The sequence below is a fragment of the Buteo buteo genome, chromosome 17, assembly GCF_964188355.1.
Source record: "Buteo buteo chromosome 17, bButBut1.hap1.1, whole genome shotgun sequence".
Taxonomy (NCBI): domain Eukaryota; kingdom Metazoa; phylum Chordata; class Aves; order Accipitriformes; family Accipitridae; genus Buteo; species Buteo buteo.
The window spans coordinates 24,077,876-24,104,790 of record NC_134187.1 but is presented as its reverse complement, the minus strand read 5'-3'; the positions used below and the strand labels follow the sequence as shown (position 1 = coordinate 24,104,790).

The 26,915-nt window shown below is 35.3% G+C and overlaps 1 protein-coding gene across 1 annotated transcript in view; it reads left to right on the top strand.

The window, feature by feature from the left end:
• Positions 1-26,915, top strand: part of CSMD1 (CUB and Sushi multiple domains 1) — a 1,222,061-nt gene that overhangs the window by 1,081,004 nt on the left and 114,142 nt on the right. Inside the window, exons 43-47 of the mRNA XM_075049874.1 lie at positions 9,336-9,513; positions 12,153-12,298; positions 14,227-14,307; positions 14,463-14,576; positions 25,226-25,414. Coding sequence (XP_074905975.1) covers positions 9,336-9,513; positions 12,153-12,298; positions 14,227-14,307; positions 14,463-14,576; positions 25,226-25,414 — 708 coding nt within the window. The remainder of the gene's footprint in view (positions 1-9,335; positions 9,514-12,152; positions 12,299-14,226; positions 14,308-14,462; positions 14,577-25,225; positions 25,415-26,915) is intronic.

The following is a 26,915-nucleotide window of genomic DNA, read 5'->3' as shown; positions in this document are numbered from 1 at the left end:
AAGTATTGCATATTTCTTGGAATGCAAAGGACTTACAAGGGAGAAATAATGTTTAAAATGAGTTTTCTGGATGAAGGTTTTCACAGATACAAATCTTTGTGCATTTGAGACGTGTTAAAGCACAAAACCAATTACAAAACCCCAATTCTTGGTGGAAGAAGAAGAAGAAGAAGAATAGGAATTACTAAACCAAGAATTATTAACTCTTTTTTTCATTTTAATTTAAACTGTATTTTATCATACTATTGCATAGACATTCTAGAAGTCCAACAAGTGCCAGGAGTAATGTGCCTTACTGGCCAAAGCAAAAAGACAATGTCTGGACGGAACATTTGGCATTGGGAATGAGAAAGGCCATGCCCCCTGACTTCAGCAGTTCAGTTAGGAAGTAGTACATATTTGAACAAATGAGAGTAATGAGTTTTATTTTCAAATTAAAGTACAGAGTTTTATTGCCAGGCACTTACGCTGGTTTGCATTTATGACAGTATAGAAGTAAAAGTACTAAAATGATGTTTCCACTATTAAATGGCATTAGAAAATTTCTAGCATACGAGAGAATGTGTAACTTCTGTGCGGTCAATGGGTACATTTACTATTAAATGGCTATCAAGATGTGGCTGCTGTTCCCATGACTTTCATTTTTTCTTGTTTTAACCGGTGCATCAGTATAGCTGGAAGGCAGTTTACACATTTTGCAAAAACATATTTCAATTTAAGTAAGAAGGAATGCATGCAAATAATTTAAAACCTATTTTGGACTATTAATTTCTCTTTTAGGGAGAATATGTTAAAAAAAGAAATAGCAGCATAACCAATTAATGTAATTATTAAATAATTATATTATTTTAGAAAACTATAGTTGAAATTGTGTTGTGAAACACCTTCTGAGCCTTATGCAACTCCATTGGTCCACACTGCAATAGGCAATATAGGCATCTGTTATAAACCCATACCTCCCAAAGGAAAAAGAGTGGAAAGGCATGAGAAAATGTAGTTCTTTGTGAGAGTAGGGCTAATGCTTTCCTTAGACACATACAATGTGATAATGCATCACATCTTTGTCAAAGTGATTGGTTATAGTGCATAATGATTTTTTTTTTCCTTTTTTGATGTTTTTTTTTCCAACTCTTTTACCACTGGCATATTTAGATTAAAGATGTGAACCATCATCTCCCATATCTTTTAACTGAAAGAGTCTGTAACATTCTATTTAAGTCATGTGTCTAATCTTGCTCTGTAAGATTTTATTAAGGCCACCTATCTCTTTCTGTTGACTATTATAGCCAACTTCTGTACTTATTTTAGAGAATTCATTCTGCCTAAAACATGGGCTGAAGTACTCCAGTTATATGCTTTTTTTCCTAAGCATGCTGTCTTTAAGCACCTCCTGAATTAGACAGTAAATGAATGGGAGGATTGGAGATTTCAATTTTGCACTTAAATGTGTTACAAGTCCTGTTCTAGGTACATAAGACCTTACATTGACTGTGATCCGTAGCTCTATGTGACTTTTTAATTAAAAATTATACCACTATACAAAATATTTTTCCATGTATTACTTGAATGAATAAGTAATTAATTTTGAGTTCTAAAAAAATTTCAAAGGTGAGGAAGGACTATTTGAAAAAAGTATTTTTATTCAAAGGCGATTGGATTATGGATTCAACATTATCAATGTTTTCAAAGAAAATACAAGGTTATTCATGATAAAACTGCACTATAAACAGATATGAAATATTTTTCCGCACGTTAAACATATGGTAAAGTTTTACAATACTCTTTAAAAGGTGATATAAAAGTGTAAAGGATGATGATAGAATACTATTAACATATGTACCATATACAATACAATGCTAGGGTGAAAAGAACCATTAAGAGTTACAAGCAGAATATCAAGTAAGCATAGGGACTATTTTGTGCAGAAATAATGACACCACTTTCAAAAAATGTGTGTGAAAAAAATACAAATCGGAAGAGCATATGGAAGTTATGGAATAATTGCTTGATAAAATATCTTCTGTGCAGTCTTTATATTACATATTAATATGACTTACTCTACTGAATGATAATAATACTGTATTTAGTTCTAAATCTTGCCGCCTGATGATACAGGTTTTTAAAACTCATTGTGATATCTTCTGCTGGTCAGCTACAATGTGCCTTGTTATCTTGCATAAGAATAGAGAAAGAAAATACTTTAAAGGACGTGAGAAGATAAGAGAATGTATGTTTTTTCTCTCTTCCCATTAAGGTTGACCTACACTCTTTGTATTGCTAGAATAAAGACATTTAAGATACCAAATCCATATACTCCCTATATCCTTTTAGTTTACTAATTAAAATGAATTTTCGCAGATATTAATTTCTGAGATACAATTTGAAATGTGCATCAGTGGGAAAACACATTGTTTTGCATATGTTCTTAGATATCTAGATTCTTAGATTTCTAGACAAGTTATAATCTCTTATTCTCTCTGAAAATTGTTTCCACACTCACTGTATTTTGTATTGGTTTATTGAATGTTGTTGTAGTGTTAGTATTAGAGATTTTTCTAGCTATATTTAATTCTTTTCATTACTATTTTTTATTATTAAACTGTTGGCATTTGGGGTAATCCTACTGATATCTTAACAAGATAAACATGGAGAATTTATCTTGAAATGTTGGTCTTTTACAGCATGTATTTTGGGGATCCTTTTTGTAGCGGTAAATCAGAAATGAGAAGAATAAAGTGTATAAATTAAACTGAGAGGATGGATAAGAAAGGTAACCATTACGTCATTCACCTTTGAGAAATAATCTTCTAAGTTCCTCACTTGATAAGAACTGGAATCAGTATCACAGGTCATTCTGTTCCGTTATCCTGGCCTGTAATAAAGAGCTCTGTTTTTTTATGTCATGAAATTAAAGGCTTTTCTTCATGTTTAATAAGCTGCTTCACCTTTTCCTATTAAAATAATGCTGTGTGGGATTTTTCTGGTTTTGGAACATCCAGAGAAGTTAATTTCTTTTTCCGAATAAAAGCAACAGAAGCAGCTACCCAGAGTGTCTTTGCTAGCTAGCATTACAGCACTTCAGCATTAACACTTCAGTAGGACCCTTCCAAAGCCTGGGAAATTTTATGTTCAGGGTCTGTCAAGCAGAATCTTTAACACTAACTAGGCACCTAATTTCAAAGTTCAACACTTTTTGTTTTTATATCAATCATACACATCTTCCTTTCTTCCTAATCCTAGGTTAAGCTGTTTGTGTCAGATGCCTTAGCCTGATTTTGATTTCTTCCACAGCAATTTTTTGTGGTCATGTATCTGCAGTGACTTATGGTCCCTCTTTTCTTACTAATTAAGCTTTGAATGAAAGTTCTTAGCTAAAGAAAGAATGTCTTCAAAAATCCTCATTAATGGTTTAATAATTTATTTTAATAATTTAAAAATATTAATTACAAAGGAATAGCAGTGTTGTGTTAGAACGTAGACCTATGTATTACACAACTAAGAGGTTTCAACTGAAAAAAGTTAACATTCAATTAGTTTAGCAGCAGTCTGTATATGATACATCTTAAAGGCACAACAAACACAAAATGGCACTTCAAGCTAAGTGTGGCATCTATATAGATACAATAACTAGGAACATGAGACTGGGTAAAAGTTGCAAAAAGGAATTTTAAGTTATTCAGATGTTTTTACTATATGATACATTATTGATACGTGTTTATAAAACTACATCAGTTTATCAGCTTGATTTTTATTTTTTTGAGGAATGAGGCTATTTTGCATACTTTTATGAAAATTTCAGAAAAAGTTATTCAATACCTCTCTAACTTCCAATGATATATTGTTTCTGATTAAAAATAATATTCAGTTAAGCTGTGGGCAAGATTTGAATATATCTCTTCTGATGAAAATGTGATTAAAGATAAATGGATTCAAGTGATAAACTGGTACACTGTAATACTAGTTTCAGTTAGCAATCAGAGTTCTTAAAGGAAAACACAAATAAGTATTCTATATCTAGGACTTCTTAAGTATATCATAAATTTGTTGGATTACCTTCCATGACAATTAAATCATAGAGAAAAAACAAATTTGCTTTATATCCAGATGTATTTTTTAACTCTAAAAGAGATTAAATGTCTGTTTAAATGCTTTCACCTTACATGTGAGAACATCACTGGGTTTCCTCTAGTTTGATAGTGATTAAAAACAGCTATTTGGTTTGGGGAGAGTATGTTTTTTTCTGATCTAACACAAAATGAAGACAACTTTGGAGTTGTAAAAGGACTTCAAAATAATATATAATATTCCTGAGTAGTGAAATAGATACAGCACCAAAGGGCATAGCAGCCTTGTATCTTTTTATCTCTCATTCCTTTTTAGTCCCTAGAGAAACAAGTTTCCTAAAAGAATATTGAAGACACATGATGTCTATGTTAGGAGTAGATTAGATTTTTGTAGTACAAATTATCGTTTTCTATGTTTTCTTAGATGAAATGCGTGTAAACAATTTGTTCTGTTTGAATCAACATGCAGGAAGAGAAAATAATACCTAGTTTATAATGACATGAAGTCATTCTTTCTTCTCCCTGTCCCCCCATCCAGTTAGTTTTAATTTAGTAGTTTTATCTTCATTCCTAACTCAAGGAAATAATTCCTCTGTTCTCTGTTACTAACATGGCTGCAATTGAGAATGTACATTTGTCCTCATTCCTTTGGATGTGAATCCTACCTTCCAAGCCTGCCCAGAGGCATCTACATTGCACAGCTCAGCACAGCTGAGGCCTGGATGCATGCATCTCCATTGTGTGTGCAGTTGTGTACATTTATAGCTATGATTTCTGACTAAAGAGCAGGTTTCTTAGTGTTTTGACTGAGCTTGCAGAGTTTTCTCAGTCTGTCAGGTAGCACACTACTTGCTTTGTCAAAAATTCATTTCTGTACATTAAAGCTCAGTCTAGCACTGCTGAAAGAATTATTACGATATATAAATGTTTTTGCAATAAGGAAAACAAATGGCTATAAGGTCTCTGATCATTGGAATTTGGCAGTTGGTCTGAGAGCAAAATCAATGGAAGAATTCAATCAATTTTCGAGCTATGGCCAGTATTCTTAGAATTTCAGATCAAACCATTTCTACAGAAGATTGCACATACTTCAGAAGGCTGAGAGAAATAAGAGATCTGGTAGTGTCTCACAAAAGAAAGTTGACGCTGCTTCAGAGGAATACATTGGGTTGTCTGTGCAGTTGTCCCATGGAAATCTGGCAATGAATATGTCACCCATAAATGATTAATAAAAAAAAGGTTTATGAATATTTGTGTGTAAGATGTGGAAAATAGGTCTGTGATTCAAGAATGTTGAAAACACCTGGTATTTCTCTGTTTGTTCCCTTCAAGTAAGAAAATCATCATGACAGTGTCTCTGCTATTATTATCTGTAGATGTTCTTGCTTTTTCACTGTTGCCGAAATATATTGGTAAGAATTTGTTGCATCCATGTTATGAGATAGGTTGTTTGAATCCTCACCAGTCTGTTACACTCAGGATATAGGTATGGGCAAAAGGAACATGCCATAGATGCAAAGCCAAGGCTTCAATGTTATTCCAAAGAAAATCTTAACAGTCTAATCAAAGGATTATTATTAGTACAGTTACAGTGTTACTAATATTTTAAATCAGGTAATGCTAGAATGATATACAGACAAACATCTAATATCTACCCCTTTCTCTGGTGTACACTCACTCTTCCAGTATGTATATGTCTTAAGGTGAATGGTCTCAGTCTGGGAGAAGGGCTACAAGAAGTTCATTCTATAGAGAAAACCTATTTGTTATCACTCTCTTTTATTCAGAATTATATATACATATATATATGATATCGTGTTACATCACACAGTTGTACAAAGCTAAAATGAAGTAGTAAGTAGTTACCTGACGATCATTAGATAATTACAAGTTAAAACAAGTCTCCAGACTGCCGGAACAAGTCCATAAAAAACCTGACAGAGCCTGTGGCCAGTTTTGTAAGCTTAACACAAAGTCTATGGACTGTTATTAGCAGTGCATAACTGTATTTACTGGGCTACATGGCTAAGGTTTTACTTGTTAAGGGCTTTTTATCCTTTCCATATATTTTCTGTATTTCATGATTTCTTCGGATTTATAGTAAATGTTCAGTACCCTTTCAAGCTTCTCATATGGACTAAGGGAATTACCATAGTGCAGGTCTCTCAAAAATATGAAGCAGTGTATTTTGTTTGTCTACTGGCATTAAAAATTGCCCCACTTCTATGTTCTGTATAATCATAGTTTGATATTTTTAGCCACTTGATCTACTATGTTCAAATTTTATATATTATATAAAAAAAATAAAATTATATATTTTTCTTCCTAGAGAAACTTCCAATTTAATTAATAGGAAAAAATCCTGGGACCTGGGGGAAGATAAGAACAGTTAGACTAGGTGGCTCCTGATAGTGCTGTTTCTTCTAAACATTTGAACCTAGGAAGACAGTAGGAGATGTCAAATTGCTAGAAGTCCTAAACTGATAGAATTTTTCCAGTTTACTTGTAGAGTTCCCTCCCTTTATGCTAAAGAAATATTGTGGGTTTATTGTTTCATTTGGGTTGGTTTGAGTTTTTGCCTCTTGAGTAATATCAGGGTCATCAGTAGACAGGGAAAACAATAATAAAAAAAAGCTGGGAAATGGTAGTGTTGAGGCTGGAAGCTTGCCCTTCTAAGGAATCTCACTGAAGATCTGTGTTAGTGTTTTGAAAACAAATCACAGGGTTTATCAGATCATACGAGAGAATATGAGTGTGCCTGTAATGTTTAGCTAAACTGCAGGTACTTGCCAACAGCAGAATGGATTCAAACACCTCTGCCCTGCCCCAGCAAAACAGCACTTTGCAAATATATTCATTTTTTTATAATGATTTGTTAAAAATTTGAAACTCTCTGAGATTTCATGGGCAATTTTTTTTTTTTTTTTTTTTATAATTGTAAGACTGGTGGTTGCCACTTAGAGCACTATGGCTAGAACTTCAGGATTTTTTTTCTGGATTCTTCCCCTAAGTCATCTGAGTTCTGTGGTGTATGGCTGTCTAGCACCCGTTAGGTCATTCAGTTGTCTGTCTTAAGCTAGTAAACTAAGCCTCTGGTCTACATAGTTCTGTTCCCATTCAGAAGACAGATTTGTTGGCTTTATGCTCTGTGATGAAAGGATGACATGGTTAAACTTCTTGTATCATGGGGCTGAAGATGGGCATCCCCAGGTTCATAACTGATGTTGTCCTTGAGGTAGATGAGTTTCAGGTTTATAATATGAACTTTCACAATACAAGCTTCTCTGCAATATAACAACTTCATTAATTTAGAGTGATTTGTTTATTCAAACTAAAGCTATTTTTGTCTTGTGTGAAATATAGCCTGTTATTTCTGTTTAATTTTCTGTCTCCTGTGATCTTTAAGGATCTCTGGAGAAAGCCTAGTATCAGCTGTGTGTATTGCTTATTCTATTAGAGTTTTGTTATCTGTGACACTATTTTTTTTCTGAAACAATTTATTGATCTGTCATGGCTAACAATGATATAAGAGGAATTAGACTATCTTTACTGAGATACAATCAATCATCTGCATTCTTTGTAGAGTATTAGAGAATAATGGAGGCAAAATAAAAAATATATGCAATCGTTGACAACATTAATAAATCTGTAAAAAATATCATAAACTCAAAATATGTTTAAGTATAAAACTTCTATCAGAAAAATCCTAGATCTTAAGTAGAACTTAAAGGATTTTCCACTTGTCACTATATTAGTCTCAGAAAGTGTATTTCAATGTAGTAAGCATATTGTCAAAGCAGTCTTTTAGCCGTAAACATGGAGTACTGTTGAGAGAACAGACTAGATTTCTGAGACCAGGCAACCTGACCATGGCATAAATGTAGGGGATTAGGGAACAGGAGAAAATGGGCTCAAGTCGCATTTTCATCATAGAACCATCAGAGCTGATAGGCATTACCAGCTGCCCTTGGCATGTACATGCAACCAGAATTCAGACAGATAAAACCAACTCTTCATTTTCCTTAGCTTGTTTCCTTTTTGTTGGGCACTAAGGAGTTGTAGTTCAGGAGCAGATGCCATTCTGTTCTAAGATGTGAAGATGTGCTAAATGCATCATATTAGGTAGTACTGATATGGATGAAGAAAGTGAAGTGGTTAAAGCCTCCTTAACCTGTCCTATAAATCCAGTGATTACTAAAACAGTTCATCCAAAAAGGGCTAGCCAGATGATCTTTCTACCCCAATGATATAGCTGCACATTTTTCACATGGGAAATGTGACATCCTTCTGCATTTCTCAGTCCTTCTTCCCTTTTCCCTTTTCCTTTCTCCTTTTTCATTTTCCCTTTTCCTTTTCCATCACTTGTTGAAAGGTGAAAAAGAAATGAAGAGGGTCTGAAGGAGTTGCAGGAACCCTGACAATAATAACATAAGTTTTATGGTAAGAGCTAATGAGAGAAGTTCCAGAGCTAGGCTGAGTACCCACAGATGAGGTTAAGGTCTCACTCCAATGAGTGAGACTCATTAGTTTGCACTAATGGCCATATGTCTACTCAGATCCATGCTTGCATCCATAATCAGTCAATTCCCCCAAACTGAGACTCAAAAGAGAGCACATTATTACGTATTTGCTACCCTTGAATTACTCAACCACCTTTTCATGGCATTGATTTGCCCACATATTTCATTCAGCAAGTGTATGCTAATTTGTGTCCCTATCTCCATTTTACTTGTCATAAGAATAATCAGCATACAAACTGCAATTGAAGTATCATTAAACATGGCTAAAAACTGTCAGAAATAAAGTACAGTGGTTGGGTTTGGGGTAGTGAAAGAACAGTCAGCCTTTTTTTTTTTTTTTTTTTTTTCTTTTCCCCTAGAATTGTGTTCCAGTTCAGTTAGGGTTCAGCTGTAGGGAAACATGCAAACTTTGTTTGCTTGTTTATTTGTTTCTCAATGTTGAATGCAAGCAAAAGGTGCCTCTTTTGAAATGTGTGCTTAGTTTCAAGAATTCTGTATAAAAGCAATATTTCCCAGTAGATTTGGATGGATTTAAAGAGATGAAATCTGAAAGACATCAGGATGAACTATTTCTTAGGAGTTTCAATACTTTCTGTCTCTGAGAAGAAACCAACCAAGGAAAAATGCTGTCTTTAAGACCTAGAGTGTCTTGTCCTGTGGAGCTTTTAGAATTTGGGAGCATTTTGATATTCCATTTGTAACATGAAAAAGTATGTTTCTCTTACTAATTTTTCATTTGTTTTCTTTTCAGCTCCTTGTGGCTATAATGTGACTGCTCAGAATGGTACAGTTTATTCCCCAGGATTTCCAGATGAATACCCAAATTCCAAGGACTGTACTTGGTTAATTATTGTACCTCCAGGCCATGGGATTTATATCAACTTTACCTTACTCCAGACTGAACCTGTGAATGACTACATTGCAGTTTGGTATGCAATTTTTTCAAAACAAAAGTGATTTTTTTTCTGATTGATTTATCAGATCTTACTGTCCCAAGCTACAGCTTTTGCTTAGTATTGCTCTTTAGGTTGTCATATGTGCTGAAGAACAGCATAAAACAAGTTCTATGATTCTATGAAAAAAAAAAATATTATCTGTCACTGTCTGACCTCTTTAAGAATATTGTTCCAAAATTACTTTGAAACTCTAACTCAGCTATCAATCAGATCTTCTTTGAGCTCTCTGTTTTCTAAGTGAGGCCATGTAAGGTCAAAGTGATGTAACGATCTGCACTATGTTTAATTACGTGTTCCACAAACATGAGGCAATATGTTAGTTGTAGCAAACCTTTTTGACATCTTTAGGCATTAACTAATTTAGGCATTAATTAAGATTTTATTAAATTTTCTTAATATCTTAATATGGCTGATAGACACGCTCTCTGTATTTCTGAAGCCAGGATTTTAGCCCTTGTACCTCTATGTCTTTAAGCTTCTTAACATATGTTCCCCTTCTCTGAACTTGTATTTCTTACCACCCAAACCCATCTCAACTTTGTGTCCTCAGCTGGAGGAAGAGGTGTCAGGGCTGTCTAAATTCTTGCATAAGAATTTACTGCACTCAAGAGCAGGCATCGATGATGCTGAAGTTGTTACGTACTTTCTCATCTATGGCTAAACCTGGTCCTTACCCCATATAATGTGCAAAGTGACTTAGCTCTCATACATGCTACAGACAGTTCAGCAAAAGGACAGTTTGCACAGAATATAGGATGTAACTTACTCCTGTGTGAGTCAGCTGCTCCCATCTCCCACCTAGTCCACTATTCCTGTACCTATTGCTGTCTGGGGTGAGTCTTTTCCAGACAGCAATACTAAAGTCCATGTAATACAGGGAAAACCCAGTCAGTTTATAGAGATGCATAACTGTTTATGAACTGCTGTTTGGCTACGTCTGGTATTTGCATTACCTATAAATCCAAGTCTAAAATGCATCATAGGTTGTCCTCTCTGGCCTGTTAAATAAAACCAAAAACCTTCACTGGTAAAGATCCGACTGTATCTATGACTTCCCTTTTTGCCTAAGCAATTAAGTCCTAAAATTGTGTCAGCGTTTGAACTTGTTTGGCTGAAGTATGTGCTGAATTCCTGAACTGTTATATTCTTTTCATAAAGATTTTAAAACAACTGTTTTACAGCTTATTTCTCTCAGTTCCCAATCATCCGTGAATTACAAACATGCTCTCTTTAGAGTTATTTTCTGAGGTATTAGCAATGGTCAGCTCCTGCATTTGCTGGGAGGAGGCTGTTTAGTGTAATTTTAAGTCATTCATGTATATGCCATTCACTTCTGTATAAAAAGTCAAATCTTAATAGTAAAGCTTTTTGGTTTGCCTTTGGTTTTTTCCTCTGGGAATCAGACATTTAAAATGAAAACCTAAGTAAATTATCAAGTTCCTATTCAATATTCATAACCTTCACTCTTGTTTTCAAGGCAGTAGGAAGAACAAAATACATTTTTATGCCAAGTCACCCATAGTTTATTTATTCTTGTTGTCACTAATACAAGAGTAGAAATTGGAAGCCCGAATAATCCTGAAAAACTGTACAAGAGAAGAATAATTAATTTAAATTACATTTTTACAAGTTGTATGTACAATTTATGTACATGACACACATTCTTCTAAAACTTGAATCATAATCCATACTGTGGATCTTTCTTTTTATGAACAGATTATCTTGATAGGTTTGAGATAGACAAATATTAGTTAATGCTTGGCTTTTTAACAATACAGCTGAGGTGAACAAATATCCCTCTGATTTAAAGACAGTGAAAGTCAAAAGCTAACAGTTTTCAGCAAGCTTCTAGATAATCTCCAGCCTTCTAAAATACATATCACAAAAGCTTTTTTATTCAGTTTAGATTCATTATATGTAAAATACAAAAAGACCAGGAATAAGCATTGCAGAGCTCAAAACATTTTTTCAGTGATAAAAGCAGGGGTTTTTTGTTTGTTTATTTATTCTGCCTGGTCAGGCCTGAATGTTCTATATGATGATATTGAAAATTAATGCAGCCTGACGTTACTGGAGTATATTTCTCTTCGGGTGTCTATCCTACTGTTCAGAAAGAGAAAACTTTTTTTCCTTTTTTTTTTTTTCTTAGGAGATACCTTTGAGTCTTTAGAATGAATTTAAATGGCAAGAGTAACTTGCAACTTCCACACCTCTGTCTTAGTCATGAGTAAGGGCTTGTAGGACCTGGGTCAAAAATGTTAGAAATATGAAAAGATTAGAAGAGTTTTCTAGATTCTTTTTTTCAGCTGCTGTGTACATAACAATCTTTGGCAGGAACAGACAGAGAAAATTTCAGTCAGCCAATAAATTTCTTGCCTGTGGAAATATAAAAGCTATTGTAAAATACTCCTAGTCTCTCAAAAATATTAGGCTTTGAAGTTAAAAAGAGTATTCTGTGTTGCTAGAAATGAAAAAGAAAACAAATTCATTTTTAATCATTAGGACAAACATTTTTGTCAAAAATTTAACCTGCTCCCCAAAGAAAAGAAACTGATAATGTAAATGTTAAATACAGTATTTCTTCAATTTATTTTTTTTGTTTCTTTTCCTAGGGATGGTCCTGACCATAATTCGCCTCAGCTGGGAGTTTTCAGTGGGAACACAGCTCTGGAAACAGCTTACAGTTCCACCAATCAAGTCCTCCTCAAATTTCACAGTGATTTTTCAACAGGAGGATTCTTTGTCCTCAATTTTCATGGTCAGTTTGCTTTATATCATTAGCATCTAATTACCACAATCAATTAGTGAATTTTAAAAATATTTCTTAACTTTGTGATGTACTGAATGATCTTAAATAAATTTACCATGATTCATGGATTTGCTACTTTTTTTTAAATAACAGTACAAAATAGTTTTTAAAATAACTCATTAAAAAGATCTTAAGAACATTATTTTGTGTCTTTGAATAAAATACATTCTGTCTTTAATGTTAATCATAGCTCTCTAATATTAAGCTTTTACTTTTTGAGTTATTTTGGCCCATTTATTAGTTAACTTACTTTTAACCTTCTGTAATAAAATTCTTCACCGGCTGACCATGCTAGGGCTCATGGTCAGAAAGGTTGATGGGATCCTGTGGGAGGGTTGAACAACAGCTTTAAGACTGATATCCAGCAAAATACTTTGAAGTTACAGTCAGGGCTACAGGGCATGCAGCTTGGGGATCTAACTCAGAAGTGAAATGCTGAATTCTAGTTCTAATTCTGACTAATTCACCCAGATTATCTATATTAAATGAAAGATTGTTAGCCTTCTGGACTGTAATTCAAAAAGATAGGGTGAATTAATTCACAAGAACAGGAGGAAATGCCACAGAAAGAGAGTACCTGAAGGTACATATTTGCATGGGGAAGTCTTTATGAAACTAGTACTCAGAGTCTGAGATGTTTTTCTTGTCTGTGTTTTTCTCCTAAAAGAAGGAAAATGTTAATGCTGGAAACCTGCTTACTGTCTGTTTCTTTGATACTTGCTATTGCAGGTTGCAAAGCTTTTTTTCTCAGGTGTTCTCCAGAAAAAAATGGTGCTATAACATGTATATAATAATTACATGTATGTTTTTGTGTGTGTGTGTATATATATATATCTATATTTATCAGGAACACCATACAAATACATTAAGTACACAGGAATACTTATATGCTTTCTCCTCCCTGTCCTTGGAAACTCTCCGTGGATGAAAAACTCTCCACGTGTTTGGTTTTATTTTCTCCTTGTACAATTGCTTTACAGTGACGGGCTGTAGAAGCTTATGTGGAAGATAAGGGCAGAGTCCCAACATTTTGTGTTTCTTAACTTCTCAAAAACAGCAAGTGCATAGGACTATCAAGTTACCAGGACAATTTTTGTTCTTGACTGTGATTTAGTTCCATGAAAAGGAGAGTTTTTCTCAGAGTATGTGCACTCTGATCACAATCTTAAATCTCTGTTTTGGATTTTGTATCCAGAAATGGCTTCTTCAGCTGTTGTAGGCATTCTGCTCCATTTCAGAAACATGTCAAGTCATTGTACTGGTCACCTTCCTTATGAGATTGCTCACAATTTATTGAAACAGATTTGAAGAGTAGAGAAGAGATTTTGTTTTAAAGGCATTGTGTTTTGGCTTTTTTTGTGTAACTTATAAAATTATTATTATTATTACTGGTGTTTCTTCTTAAAGTAAATATATATATATGTACCTGTATCATGAGAAAGATCAATTCCAAGTATGCTTAAATTAAGGGTGAATATGACATGCCAGGTATGTGACAGGTAATTACAGATTTTCAAGGAAATCCAAGTAACCTGTGATTTATAACCATTAGCCCTATCACATGATGGAAAGGCAGCCACAAGAAACATCAGCCTTGTAGCTGCAAAAATCTTTTCATAAACATCACAACTGCATCGAATCCTACAATGGATCTATAACTATCTAGGCAGTGTAATATACTATCTATACTGATAAAAATTATATTTTTTTAGATAATATGTAATGTCATGACATTTAACTTGGAAAATGTTGTAACTGAGAGACCATGAGATTCAGTGCAGCTTTGGTAATTTGGGAAGTGTGAATAGGAAATGAATTTTCTGTAAAATAATTCTTAACACACCAGTATTTAATCTTTTTTTCATTTAATTTTGCAGCTTATCAGCTGAAGAAGTGCCAGCCTCCACCCACAGTTCCACATGCAGATTTGTTTACAGAGGATGATGACTTTGAAATAGGTGAAAAAGTAGTATCTCCTTTTCTTTTTTATGTTTTCACTAGAATTCTAATTAAACTAAACTATTAATATATTTCATCTTCCACCTGAGATTTTGGTATACCTCTGTTTGAAGGGTTTTTTTGGGTTTAACTTTTTTGTCAATAACTTTTTCAGGAGATTTTGTGAAGTACAAGTGCCATCCTGGTTTCACCCTTGTTGGACAAGATATATTAACCTGCAAACTGAATGCACAGTTGCGGTTTGAAGGATCCTCTCCATTTTGTGAAGGTAAATATATACTTGCATGGTGTGCGTATCATTAGTATGCATCCTTTTTTATCTTCCTATACATTAAGCATCAAATTTTTGGGCACTGTATTTTCATTAATGTTTAAAAGAAAAGATTACATTTATTTCTTCAATATCTAAGAAATGCACACATTTTCAAATTGGTCCCTAACATTTTTGCACAGATTTTCAACTCTTTAGAATCCAAAGACAAGTGACTTTAACTATTTAACTACACCATTAATGAAACACTGATTTCTAAAATTCATTTAAGTTATTTAACATTATTTCTTATCAAACTAAAGAATTCTTTTCACCCCTGAAGCATTTTAAAAATGTGTATTTAAATTAAGCTTTCAAAATAAAATAAGAAATTATTGTCTCTGCTTTCACAAATATGGTGACATTGTATGACAAAGTCACATGAAAAATGTGTTCTAAAATAATACGTGGCAAATTTTAATTCATGGAAGCACTAAAAGTCTTTCAACTATTCATACTATGTTTACAATTACAGTATTTCAAACAAAGAATTAAAAAAATTAATATGAACAATTTTTAGGTGTGCATTCATACACAATTTGCTCATCTTCATAGAAAACAAGTATATCTTGGAGAATTGTACTCAATTCCTCTAAATTGTGTTTTTCAACAGATTCTGTTGGTTATTTTTTCTTTAGTTTGGTTTAGTTTGTTAAATAGTGGGTAGCAAAAAGGTTTTAAATTTTGAAAAAGTGATCAAGAAAGCATCTGTAGAATTTTGTCCTGAAGTACCTCAAATTTTTTTTGAGGGGAAACAAGTTAGTGATGAGACACCATCACTGAAATTTTACCGAAGTCAAAAAGTGATGAGAAGTTCTGATATTCATAACATATTAACCGGGATTAGCTTTGAACTATAATATGTAATTATGGATGGAGCATCTTCAATATCACGAGGTAACAACATCCGTATGCACAACTGGTAACACTGGAAGGCACAGCAATTATTATGACACTTAATAAACAGCTGTATCTCTACCTTGCTTCATGTTACCCTGGTGCTCTATTTCCATGATCTAAAAATTAGTACAGGATTCATAGTATAAGCTGCATTAGTTTCTTGATGCCATAATGTATTTGATGCATCTGTAAGTAATTTGTCCATATGACCACTGATACCTGAGTAAAGTTTTTACCCCTCCCCTTTCTTAACTTGTGCATAAAATAATCTGGGATCTGTCATAGATTGAGAGACAGGGACTCTCTGGAGTTGGGTGGAAAAGATTCAGTATTCATTTCAGGACCCTCAACATACAATATGCAAAAGTAGTGAGAAAATTATGTATTTCTGTATATTTCTTGATCAGATAACTCAATACTTATTGATGTTTGATTTTTTGTTTGATTTTTTTTCCAATCAATGTATTTCTGTGTTCCCACTGTGATATGTTAATAAGATCATAGTACTGCAAATCCAGCTTTCAATTTTAAGTTAATAGTAACAGCAGTAACTTAACTCTTGACTATGTCAATTAGAGTGTAAATAAAAAATGAAAGCCTGAAGTAAACAATTATTGTAAAAACTACAGAGATATTAGGAGCTTCCGATAATGATTAGCCATCTGTTAAGCACAGGGGAGTAGTTTATTTCCAACAGTTCTTGCAGATGCTGTGGAAACTAGTGGCTTTCTCTGATGGTAGCAACACTTGTTTTTTTGCAGTCCTTTGAGAATTTGTAGGTTGTGGTGGGTTAACCCTGGCTGGATGCCAGGTGCCCACCAAAGCCGCTATATCACTCCCCCCTCCACAGCTGGACAGGGGAGAGAAAATATAATGAAAGGCTCATGGGTCGAGTTAAGGACAGGGAGAGATCACTCACCAATTACCGTCACGGGCAAAACAGACTGAACTTGGGGAAATTAATTTGATTTATTACCAGTCAGATCAGAGTAAGGTAATGAGAAATAAAACCACATCTTAAAGTACATTCCTCCCACCTCTCCCTTCTTCCCGGCTCACCCCTACTCCCGGTTTTCTCTCCCTCATCCCGCCGGCAGCGCAGGGGGACGGGGAATGGGGGTTGGGGTCAGTTCCTCACACCTTGTCTCTGCCGCTCCTTCCTCCTCAGGGGGAGGACTCCTCACTCGTCCCCTGCTCTGCCGTAGGGTCCCTCCCACAGCAGACAGTCCTTCACAAACTTCTCCAACGTGAGTCCTTCCCATGGGCTGCAGTTCTTCATGAACTGCTCCAGCATGGGTTCCCCACGGGGTCACAAGTCCTGCCAGAAAACCTGCTCCAGTGTGGGCTCCTCTCTCCATGGGTCCTGCCAGGAGCCTGCTCCAGCGCGGGCTTCCCACGGGGTCACAGCCTCCTTCGGGCATCCCCCTGCTCTGGCGTGGGGTCCTCCCCGGGCTGCAGGTGGAGATCTGCTCCCCTGTGGACCTCCCTGGGCTGCAGGGGGACAGCCTGCCTCACCATGGTCTCCCCCACGGGCTGCAGGGGAATCTCTGCTCCGGCGCCTGGAGCATCTCCTCCTCCTCCTTCTGCACTGACCTGGGGGTCTGCAGGGCTGTTCCTCTCACATATTCTCACTCCTCTCTCCATCTGCACCTGACGTTGAGCAGTTTTTTCCCCCTTCTTAAATCTGTTCTCGCAGAGGTGCTACCACTATCGCTGATGGGCTTGGCCTTGGCCAGCAGTGGGTCCACCTTGGAGCCGGCTGGCATTGGCTCTGTCAGACATGGGGGAAGCTTCAGTAGAAATAATCTGATAACAAAAAAAAGCCATTGGAGTGATTCAGAGACAGGATACAACGGAAGTGCATGCATTAGAGTAAAGATTCTGGCACAGTTATTTTTGACAGACACAAGAAAGAGAGGAGTGTCTTTAGGTAACTTGGGATGCAGCCTTCTTCAGACAAGTTGTGTCTTTAAATAAATTTTATTTTCCTTTCTGGAAAATGGAATTACTTGTTTTTATTCCATCCATCCAATACCTCTATCTGTCTACATGAATTATTACTATGGGGACAAATGTGGAACTGAATTCCTATTTTATGATAACACCCTAGCTTATATTTATGAATATTTCTTCTAGATCATATGAAATATTGGTAGATCATTTAAAAGTTGTGGTTTTAATTACCATCTTTATGGTGTTTACTCTTAGATAAATATAGGAAAGTACTCACGTTGCACCCTGAAAACCTAAGTGTCTGAAAGGGAGAAATAAGTATTTCTGAATCAGACCAGAAATCCAATATACCAGACCATATACCCAGTGTTCCATCACTGGCACTGGCCAGTAATGATTTTCTGGTGGAGCACGTAAGATCATTGCAAGCATGCAGTTAATTAAGGCCTCCACCCAACTGTAGCTAAACCACTCTTAAGCTCACAATTTTCTTTGTATTTTGAATCCTGTAGGGCTATTTCTTCAGTGGATTTATTCAGTCTCATTTTGAACCCATGTAAATGCTTTAAACCCACAAAGTTTTGTGCAAGAAGTTCCATAATTTATTTATTATGTGAAGATGTTTGTCTGCTTTGAATTTAGCACCTGCTGTTTTCACTTGTGTCCTCTAGTTCTTATGGAAAAAGAAACAGTAGCAAGTTGTTCTCTATTCACCATATTTATGGCATGATTGTATAAACCAGAAGATATTTCATACCTTTAATCATTCTTGTCATCCTTCTCAATACCTTTTCCAATTCTACTCTATTTCTTTTGAGGTGACATAGTATAGAACTGCATTTATACAATGCTATCTGATTCTGATAGACTTGAAAAAAATTGGTACTTGCCATGTAATTTGCATATTGTATTTCAAACAAATTTTTGGACTGCCTTCTTTTATTTTTGCATTTTACCTGTAGTTTAAAATTGCTTATATTGTCCTTATTTGGATCAGCTTCACATTTTTTAAAGGTACTAGAAAACTTTCCATCCTCCTGCTCTGTGCCACTGTGTTGTAGTAGGTGAAAAATATATTTATATAATAGAAGGCCAGGTTCTAGGATACTATATACAAGTCTGATGACATATGTGACAGGCAAGAAAAATCAGTCTCAGTGATCACTTCTACATCATTCTGAATGAACAACCTGCAGAGCAGCTGTAATCGCACCACACTGTACTTTTCTTACAGCTCCCTTTGCCTTCCTCCCTGGTCTGCCTGAGGACAGACTTTTTCATAATGCTTGGCACCATGGTAATTTGCCAGGTTTTGTGTAACGTGCAGAGCCCTAGGCACCCTACAGAACATCCTCTCATTGTGCATGAATTTATGTTTACCAGTAGTTGACCATTTGTGATTTGTATTTATACACTTGGAGCCTCTGCTCTCATCCTATCCTTATATCCTCTTGTTAAAAATTTCTTTCCTTTTTTATTGCTGTTAGGGAATCGTAGAGATGTAAATTAAAGCATGAAGAGCATTGCAACTGTAAGAAATATTCCTGTATTGGTCACAAATATTGACTCACTAGTAAAACAGCTAATTGGCATTCGGTGTAAAGTAGAGATCTCTAATCTGGCTGCTCAAACCACTTAAATTAGAGAGGTGGTGTGATAATATTCTACTAGTGTGGTGCTATTTATGAATAAAAAGCAAAATCAAATACGGAGACATCAGAAGTAGTATTAGAGTTAAGTCAAGAAGCTTAGTCAGGCGTTCCCCAAAACAACCAAATCAGATTTCTTCAAAAGCCAGGTTAGGTAATCTATTTCTCCAAACTAGGATATGATGAGAATGTTATGTTGTCCTGCAGAATTACCTTTCTCATGACACTGCCCCACTGCGTTCAATTACATGTGGCTGTCTAATGTGAAGATCTTTGTTACTTCCTGTTGGCTTTCTCTAAGCATTGCCTGTATGTATGGATTTAAGCAAACTAACAAATAACAGTACTTGGAATTTACATGTGCAACAATATGACTAAAAATGAATGTAAAATAGATAGCTTATGTCCTCCAATATGCCTAAAGCAGGTTTTTTTTTTTTAATATCTATTCCTCTTATCATTCCAAACCATTTTACGATAGCTACTTTTAAAATTCATGGGATATAGTTATAAATAAATGATAATTAGATATTTTCCAGGGCTCAAGTGTCTAATTCTGTGTTTTGCAGCTCAGATTTTCTTGATTGGTAAACTTCACATCAATTCCTAAGCTTCTAAATGTGTAGGGAGTTGAATCACCCTGTAACTTAGGTGACAGAAGAGACTCCAGAAGGTATCAAATATAATACTGAAGAATATAATGTTAATGTGTTAATTGATTGGCAGATAAAAGAAACACTATTAACAGTGGAATATGTATGCCTCAACTGAATCGATTTGTGTGACTTTGTATTTAGGAGTATTCTGTTTTGAAATACCATGCTAAAGGTTGGTGCTAACAGTGTAGAACAAAAGGGTCCAAACTGCAGATTTTTCTTTTCACTTGGTGTGTGTATGATACCAAGAAAACAGCACTGTGGAGTTTATTTTTGTTGAAGTGATAAATATTAGTTATTAGTGGTATTGGAAAATGGATGTGCCTTTTGTTTTATAGAGCGAGGTGAAGCAGTCTCACTGTCTCAGTATCTCAATTTTATGTCTTGTAAAATGTTCAAGTTTAGCTTCCATCCTAGAGATTAAGTCATGCAATCTGCGGCTAAGCTATACTGGGGGGAAGTTGGTGGGTATTACATTATGGTGGAGAAAGAGAGCCAGCTGCCAAGATGAACACTGTCAATTTGCCACGTAACCCCATGGTGCAGCCAGCCTCCCAAACTGCAAAGGAGTAATACGCTGTCTGCTTTCCCATGTCCCTGAACTACTCCAGAACCGTTCCTCTTTTAAGTCCTGTGGTATGTCTCCTGTGAATGGTTGAGCTTGGAAGGGACCTCTTGTCCAATGACTCTTAGGCATAGGAAGTGAATCTTGGCCATAGGAAGAGTTAGAGCTATAGCTTGCCGTGTAAGGAGATTTGGCCACTTCTGCTCTGGCACAGGAGACCTACGGAGCTATTTATAGCTTAGAAAGACATAAGAGTTTCATTTTTACTTGAATTTTCTGCCCTAAGAATATGCTGGGGGAGGCCTCACAACATGCTATTTTTGTCTCAGTACCACAAAAGAATATTCCATATCCTCTTTCACTCTTTGCGTTACTATTTCCACTGATTTGTACTGAAGAAATGCATTTTTTTCACATAAACAGTACTTGTTCCTTTTGGAAATTGTTCTGTTAGTAAAGTTTTGAAGTCCACTAAGTGAATACTGTAGAATATATGGAGGAAAGAACTCCTACAGCAATCCTGCGTTGATCTGTTTCTTATGTTGTGTACATGTGATGATGTGTTCAAGGAAATTCTCTGACCTTTAAGCTGTTGATTTTTAATATTCACCCACCAAAGAAATGTTCTTAATTACAAAGCAACATCATACTTTTCCTCAATTACGAGAGAAGGGCATGAGGAAGCATCTGCAAAAGGCACATTTTCCCCTGTGGTAAATAAATTAGTTTCAGGTCCCTTCTTAAGAATCAGCTGCAAGGAATGAGAAACCTAGCAGCGATCTTTCTCTGTTATTGGTAACTTTTACCTGCTTTTGAAAAAATGATTTTTTGTTGTTATTTTTTCAAACCTAGCAAACAAGCTATTTCCTTGCCTTTTTTTCTGCTTCTCTTTTTGTCTCTGATGTCCTTTACAAGAAAAAATAGATGATTTAAGAACAAAGCAGGTGAAAGAGAAAGGCAGAAAAAGTAATTTCTGTGGGGTTTTCATCTTTTTTTTCTTCTCCCTGCAATTTCTTAGTCGTGTCTCTTTTTCTTTTTGCAGACCATTCTTACAGTGGCCAATTCTCATCTGGAGCATTTTCAGAGGCTTCTGAGATGCTCACAGTCAAGGTGTCTGTGCTTTCTTGAGTGATTGTCTTTCTTCCTATTCTATAAGATTTCTTTCTCCCAAAGGAAACTAGCAATTTTCACTTCTCTGCATTGGTGACTTTCCTATGTTTTCTCACTGCATTTCCTTCCCTGGCTCCATTTCTTTCATATACTTGCAGTGAGTTTCTTGAGATAGTGAAGAATATTTCAACACTTTATGACAGTGTTCTGTGGTTCACTGTAAACTGATCTCAGGTTTTTCGAACTGTAATTTTTAATCTTATTCTTACTTGAAAATCCTCCAACCCAGATTCCAAAACCTTCATATGCTGCAGTAAGTAAACACAAGTTCATGCAGCTTGTTCTTAAGAAGATACTTATAGTGCACCTCTTTGGAAATGATACCTGTGGGAACTTTGCTGAAAGAGCACCCATGTAATGGGCTGTGATAAAAACCTTTTAGATGAACCCAACTGTAAACTTTTCTGAAGAATGTACCATCACACTTTCCATTTTATGAGATCACCTGGCTTTAGTTTTGTCTGGGCTATATCTGTGTAACATCCAGAGTTTATTTGCAGGCCCCAAATCTGAATGACCAGTAAATAATGTCTTTCACGAGTAATTTGACCAATGGACATTTCCATAACTCCCTAAGATGCTGAGGAAAAGCAGGCAACAAAAGGCAGTTGTATCCTTACCATATCTGCTGTTAGTTTTTAGATATGGCATGTTTACTAAAAACCATTCCAGAGGCATTTGCTGCAGTCCCATATGTTCCTTCCAAATCTCCTGTGCTTTGCAACTACTTTTTTGTCATGTTTAGTTGATCGTGACCATTTCTTAAAGCGTAGTTTATTCAGAGAAGTGGTAGTTTTTCAGTGTTGAAAAGAATCACTGTATTTTGCTGTGAAAAGTCTGACAGCATTACTGATTTCTCCAGGATACTTGTAATTTACAACTTTGAAAACCAGCTGTTAATCCACAAGTTGCTCTAGTAGACTTCAACATTATAACAAACATTCTGATGAAGCCAATACTGGATCAGTAAAAGCCATCTTCTTTTCTTAAAAACAGTCTTGTAGCTTAAGCAAATGATACTACGGGGTAAAGGAAGTTGTGGAACTGTGTCATGTCAGCTACTCTTCATCACTGATGAGCGCTTTTACTGCATGTCTGACTGGAAATGCCACATAGCTAGCCAAACTTCTGCTTGGGAGTAAGTCTCAGGTATTTAACTAAGGGAAAATAGTTATTTATCTGACAATATGTTTCTGCCCAATGTTGTTCTATGATAATTTGCTGGTTTACTTGTACTTTCTGCAGATTCATGAGACAGAGCACTTGCTGACTGTATTTTCTCATGTTATTCTTCTCTTATTCTGAAGTATATAGGAAGTCAAAGTAACTGTGTGTTTCATTTTAAGATAATGAGAAAGAGAAGCTACTGTCATTAAATACACACAATGCTGTATTCTTACACAGAAGCTTGCGTGAAATTTCTAGGTGTAATTTGGCTTCAGGTGTTTCTATCTCAAGAGGTTTCTATCCTGAAATAAAATTGTCAAAAGGATTCTTACTACTTTATATACCATTACCCCATAGGCTTTCTTTCTCTTAGGATGCCTTCTATGAAAAATGGTTTTACCTTTTAGAGATATCTCTGCTATAGCCAGTGCTGTCAAGTGATAGCAGAAAGGGACACATGCCAAGGAAAAATTATTTGCTTGCCATTTTTTCCCCAGCCCACACCTTGTTCTCCCTGCTTGATGGTGTATTTTCACTTGCATATTACATCTCTCCTTTTCACAGGCTGACATTTTTCTCTCTGACTGAAGAAATTTTTGAGCTAAACAAGATGAGGGGGAGGAGAGGAAGAGAGGGTTTCAAAAATCTAATATTTCTTCCTGCATTTGCTGGCATGATAATGCTACATATTCTCTAGTCTATTAGAGCAGACTGAAGAAGAAAAGGTTATGACAAAAATGAGTAATAAGTAGTTTTTACTTTTTCATACTTTCCCCCTTCTTATTTCCCTAAATAATCAGAGTGGCTTTTAGAGAAGTGATTTATAATTTATGCTATAGTATAAAAAAAATCACAGCTGAAGAAAGATCACCCCAACTTTTGTGCTGAAGGCTCAACCTGTAAGTCAGATCCAGGGAAGTCTTGGAACAGTCAGAAAAGAACTGTTGTGATTTTTAGTTTCTTTTTTCTAAATTTTGGTGCCATTAAGAAATTGTTAGTCCACAGAAAATGAGTTTGTAAGTTAAGTTTGAAACTAATATCTTTCTCACTTAATGTATCATTATTTAAAATATTCTAAAGAATCTGGGACAACAAATGGAAAGTTGTATTGTTGCACTTGGGCATGTACACTTTCTCTTACCTTCCTCACACAAGTCTGGAAAACTCTGTCCAGGTTAGAGAAAGGACAGGAATAAGCCAGCTTCTCAAAGGTAAAGGTCTATGAACTATGTAGGAAAGTGATGGTTCATTTATATGTGAATTAATTGATTACATTCCTATTTTGTTTGCATTGTTGCTTCTGGTGGAGGGTTCAGGTTTGTGTATGGAACAGAAGGTAAAGACTGGACATCTTTTATAAAATATAATTTCCTTCTCTACCAGTATGCTTAATTTCTTTGAGAGGACAATTGATAAAGTCCCGATACTGTTTTCCAAAAGTTTACAGCAAAACTCTTCTTAGCTACAACTGAACCTAAATTTCACCTACGAGTTTGTAAAAGGCCAACTAAGGGAAATGGTCTAGTTTTTTATGTTTGTTTCTGATAGTTACGTGTGGTTTTTCCCCTGTAACATTCCCCACCCCTATCATTTTCCCTCTGTTGTTACATTTTTCATCTTTCCTATACCCTTTAATTTATGCAAGTACTTGGGTACTGTGCTAGACAGTTTCCAGGAATGCATTTCTGTCAAGATATATTTGTGAATCTGACACAAAAAAATTGTTAAAATGCACATATATTATGAAACTGTGTACAAAATGTATCAGACTTCAACAGCGAAGAAATTAAAAAATCAGTCCTGCATGAGATGCAAAACGTTAAACAGTGACCAACAAAAGAATTTCTTAATTAAAACCAGTATTTAGCATACAAAGTTCACAGCATTTTAATACAGTATACTCTTTGTCATATGCAGACATCATAAACGCCTATGAATACCAGGTGAAATTGTTTGTTATGAGTTCAGAGTTTAAATAATAGGGGAAGTGGCTGCTGAGAAGGTCCTACTTAGATGACTTGGAGTGTTCTGTATACAAAATAAACCCTTTGTGTGCACAAAACATGTATGCTTTCAGTTGATCTGGGGTGCCTAGAAGTTCCAATATGTTGTCATGTTTGTGTAACAGACTTCATTCTTAAAGGTGGGAGGGGTTTTTTAGACCTCAGATAGAAGACAGCTACCAGGTTTCCAAATAAAAATTTTACCAGGCCTTTTACCTCACCTGTGTGAATGATCACACCAGCATATGTGAATCCCTTAACTGTAAACCCTTTGGGCTGTGACACATTTCTGGATGAATGTTTTACTGTAATTAGTATCCTGTTTCATAAACGCAAGGTTTATAAATGTATGTGGTCCTGTTTCTGTTTGTGCTAAAGGGAACTTTATTGTTCCTTCCATCTAGAATATGATTTTAACATGTTTTCATTTGGAAACTGAACCTCAAGCATACATATCTCTGAAAAATAATACTGTTTTTTTCATGGAAAGGAAATGCTTTATTTCATTGCTACTCTTGTTGTTTTCTTGTTGTGTCCTTTCTAGCACAATGTCCAGCAAATGAAATCCGTACAGAATCATCAGGAGTGATCCTCAGTCCAGGTTACCCAGGCACCTATCCCAATTCTCAGACCTGTTCTTGGACTATAAAGGTTGAGCCAGGATATAACATCTCCATCTTTGTAGAAATGTTTCAAAGTGAAAAGCAATTTGATGAGCTGGAGGTATTCGATGGTAAGAGATGTAAATTCTATCTAGCCATAAAAGAACAAATATCAGGTCAAGTGGGGCTTGATTTCCAATTGTTCGTTTCATAATGCAGTGATACATCTGAAACTTAAACAATAGTCCAGTATTTCTATTCCTTTTGCCTTAAATCTAAATCTGTTAGCCAATTAAAGTTTTTATAGATGTATTCAAGACAAAGAAGATTTTAAATTTTCTTAGATGTTGTTAGAGGAGGAGCAGTAGCAGCTGCAGCATCCTTACGAAAGTCATACCACTTTCTGTTTCCTGGGAAATGTATGGAGGTGTCTGAAATGAGAAGTTAACATGCTGGTTTGTAATGGATCATTTCTGGTGAGGAAATATTTTGGGGTCATAATTCCATTTGTCCAATTTAATAACATTATTTGAGTCCCAATGCTTAAATTTGAGTCCAAATACCTAGTCTACTTTCTCCATGTCATTGCAGAACCAGGGCTGCACGTTGTTTGAATATACCCCTGTTAAAGTATTTGACCATCTGTTTTAGGGCAAAGAGTAGAGAAATGACAAAAACTCAGTTTCTAGAGTGTTACTCATAGCAGCACCTCTCAAAGGGCCCTATTCAATTAACAGGCTATTCTTATTTTCTACTGAATTCTGAGCTTATTATAACTTGTTCTGTTCTCATTGATTGATGAGAATAACTAGTCCCTGATTGTTCTTTAATATATTTTTATTCATTTGGAGACCATTATCCTATATTCCCTCATTAACCAAGAATATATGATAACTATGATAGAACTGATTAATACTCACTATGGGAGTTTCATAACATGAAAAATATTAAAAGGTCATATCTCTTGAGGTATCTTGCTCTAAGTATTTTTCTTATGTAGTAGGTTTTTAATGTCTAAAATTATTATTTTTTTCACTTTTTGATAATAGCATTTGGAAAAAAAACCACAATATTTTTCATCCTTTTAAAAATAGCAGTTCATTAGCAATTTTTTTTTCTTTATAATGTGTGTGTTGGTCCATGTCAGGTTAGTGGAGAAAATAGTCTGAATAAATCTATTAAGACTGTCTTTTCCTCTGCTCTATTATGTATTTAACATCAAGACAATACGTAGCATGCCTGGAACTTTTCTAGTGGTCTGATCACTTTGTTTTCTTTTGAAAAATTATGTTGAAACTGCTTCAAGTTCCTGATGAATATTTTTGTTTTCTTTCTTATGCATTTAAAATTAATGGAACCAGATTATCAATAATAGATGTAGGAGAAGAATTATCATAGTTACTACATATTTAAGCATTGTCATTTCATGACATGAAATCACGTTCTTAGAAATTCATCTCTAGTGCAGCTCTACTGAAGTCATTTTTTCTACCACCTACCAGCAAACTTAAATGAGAAAGATAATGGCATATTTATAGCCTCTCAATACAGTGCCATGTAGAGATTCCTGAGCTAGCTGTCAACAAGTTGATATTTAGATATGGCACATTGCAGTGCCTTGCAGAGATACTT